At 47.0% G+C, this 2,854-nt stretch overlaps 1 protein-coding gene across 1 annotated transcript; it reads left to right on the plus strand.

Moving 5' to 3' along the window:
* The first annotated feature begins 506 nt into the window (after positions 1-506).
* LOC149817856 (pentatricopeptide repeat-containing protein At2g21090-like) lies at positions 507-2,573 on the plus strand. The gene is made up of 2 exons (XM_089986101.1): positions 507-2,366; positions 2,433-2,573. Exons 1-2 carry the CDS (start codon positions 507-509, stop codon positions 2,571-2,573), a joined length of 2,001 nt encoding a protein of 666 aa, XP_089842227.1.
* The last annotated feature ends 281 nt before the right edge of the window (positions 2,574-2,854 follow it).

Here is a 2,854-nt window from a genome sequence, read left to right on the forward strand (position 1 = left end):
GGTGTGAGTTCTTGATAGTGAAGGAGGAACCGTGGACGTAGGCTAAGTGTTGAACCATGTAAAAAGTTGTTTCTTTGTGACAGTTTTTTTCTCTTCTTTCTCTTGTGTTGATCTGCTTGAGTTTGATCGTGTGTTTGCAATCCCTTTCGAGATGGTTCTATCCTCACATTATCAAGTTTTGCACCAGAATCCGAGTTCGAGTTCAAGAGATATCTGAATGCAACTAATATCCGAACCAGAATACATGTAAGGTCCGGTTTGAAGTAGGTCGGATCTGGATTTGGTTTTAACTGATTTCGTTCACATCGATATCGATTATGCTAGATCCAAAATTAAGTCGAACTCGGTACCGCTTAAATCCGACTCGTTTACATCGCCCAGATCATGCAGCGCACCACACGGTCCACACCACACGTCGAACCCAGTCGGGCTCTGGTTGACCTTGCGACCAAGCCCAGGCTCCGACTCAAACGCGCCTCCCTATGCTAGACCAGATTTCGCAGGCGATGGCTTCGCTGTGCCGTCGACGCGTTCGCGCTTCGATCGATCGCATCTCTGCGTGCTTCTTCAGAAGCAAGGCTTCGTCGTCTGGAACGAAGAAGAAGCGAGTAGCCCACTCTTGCGTCGGCCGCACCATCGCGAAGCTCTGCTCCGAAGGTAAACTCGAAGAGGCTGTCGACTCCCTAGACCTCCTCGCCAAGCGCGGCCTCCGGCTCGACTCTCACACTCTCGCCTTTCTCTTGCAGACCTGCGCCCGCTCCAACGCCCTCTCCCACGGCAGGTGGGTGCACCTCCACATCCTTCGGACCGGCACCACCCTCACCCTGTTCGTCTCCAACCACCTCCTCCACATGTACGCGAGGTGCGGCAGCCCGGGAGACGCTCTCAAGGTGTTCGACAAAATGCCTCTGAGAAACGTGTTCTCATGGAACGCCATGCTCGCTGGGTACGCGAGAGCTGGTTTGGTTGATTCCGCACGCCAGTTGTTCGACGAAATGCCAGAGAGAGATGTGGTGTCTTGGAACACCATGGTGGTGGCTCTGGCGCAAGGTGGTTTGTGCGTTGACGCGATTAAGTTGTTTGTGGAGATGCGGAGGACAGGGGTTGAGGTTAGTCAGTTCAGCTTCGCCGGCGTGCTTATTGCATGCGTTGCGTTGTTGGCGGTGGCGATCATTAGGCAGGTTCATGCTCTGGTTCTTCGAGCTGGGTTTATGCGTAACAAGATGGCAGCGAGTTTGTTGGTTCATGGGTATGCTAAATGCGGGGAGATCAATGATGGGCGAAACTTGTTTGATAGAATGCATTTGAGGGATGTGACGTGTTGGACCACCATGGTGTCTGGTTATGCCAATTACGGGAATGTGGAGGAGGCAAGACGATTGTTTGAAAGCATGCCTGAGAGGAATGTGGTTTCTTGGACTGCCATGATCGTGGCTTATGCACAGAATGAACTGGGATTGGAAGCATTGGACCTGTTCAGGGAAATGGTTATAGCAGGCTTGAAACCTGACCAGTTTACTTATAGTGGGAGTCTGAGGGCGTGCTCAAGTATTGCCGCACTTAAACAGGGCAAACAGATACATGCTCGTTTGTTGAAAACTATTTTTAGACCAAATATAGTGGTTGCGAGTTGTATGATTGATATGTATTCAAAATGCGGAAGTTTGGAATGCAGCCGGAAAATTTTTCGTGGTATGAGTAAGATGGATATCTCTACATGTAACATGATGGTTGCTGCCTTTGCTCATCATGGCTGCGGGAAAGAGGCTATAGAAGTCTTTGAGGGAATGTTAAAGCAAGGTGTGAAACCAGATTCAGTCACATTTCTTGCAATCCTCACCGCTTGTTACCATTCTGGTTTAGTTGAGGAGGGGGTTTGCTACTTTAAATCAATGTGTAACTATCATGGTGTAATTCCTGAACGTGAGCATTATGTATGTTTGATCAATCTTTTCGCTCGTGCTGGGTGCTTTGATGAGGCGATCACTTGCATTGGAGATACACCACTGAAAGCTGATGTTAGGATTTGGAATGCGTTACTTGGGACAAGTAGAATTCATGGCAATTTTGAACGAGAAACTGAATTAATCGAGCAGCTTGTCAAGTTAGAGCCACAATTTTCTGCAACACATGATCTATTCTCGTGCAATACAACTGATGCAAGATGGGACTCTGTGGAAAAGGTGAGAAGCCAGATAAAGGAGAGGCAACCTCAGGGCATTAGTTGGATTGAACTAGATAATAAGATGCATGTTTTTTGTGCTGCAAATCCTCTGCACCCATCAGAGGAAGAGATAAGTGTGGTTTTGCTACACTTAACTGGCCACATGACAGAGGACAAGTCAGTTCTTAAGAAAGTTGCTATAGTTAGCTAGACAAGGGTATGCAGTGGTTCGGAGGAAAAACTTCAAGCATTGTTTTTGCTGTCACAGGGGAAAGCTATATTCTTTGCAGGAATTGTGGTCACATACTCGACCACCAAGATGAAGGCGGCATCATATGAAATGAACAATGGACTGCTGCTGCCTGCATTGCAGATGGTGAAGCAAAAGTATCTTGACATGGTTGCTTGATAAAACACTACAGATTGAATTGTTTCATGATTGACAAGCCCCCAAGAGATGTCCATCTGATAGAAACTCGATGCCATTAGTCTTTTTGATCGGCAGATTACAAATGTTGCTGACTTCCTGATACCCTGCATTATAAGTTTCAGGACTAGCCACTCGAGAACAACATCAGATATTGTTTCCTGATTAATTTTTCCCCTTTGTTTTGTACACTTGTACTCATAGGAACTCACAGGGAGATGCAATTGTTCATGATAAAGCTCAGTTGTAACTTTCTGATGAAG

This window comes from Nuphar pumila, chromosome 13 (assembly GCF_984573655.1).
Source record: "Nuphar pumila chromosome 13, dmNupPumi1.hap1.1, whole genome shotgun sequence".
NCBI lineage: Eukaryota > Viridiplantae > Streptophyta > Magnoliopsida > Nymphaeales > Nymphaeaceae > Nuphar > Nuphar pumila.

What these genes read in the sequence shown, in the direction of transcription:
- LOC149817856 (XM_089986101.1), top strand. Translation starts at nt 507, where the DNA reads ATGGCTTCGCTGTGCCGTCGACGCGTTCGCGCTTCGATCGATCGCATC. An exon ending in TTCTTAAGAAAGTTGCTATA is followed by an intron (nt 2,367 to 2,432) that starts GTTAGCTAGACA and finishes TTGCTGTCACAG; the next exon opens with GGGAAAGCTATATTCTTTGC.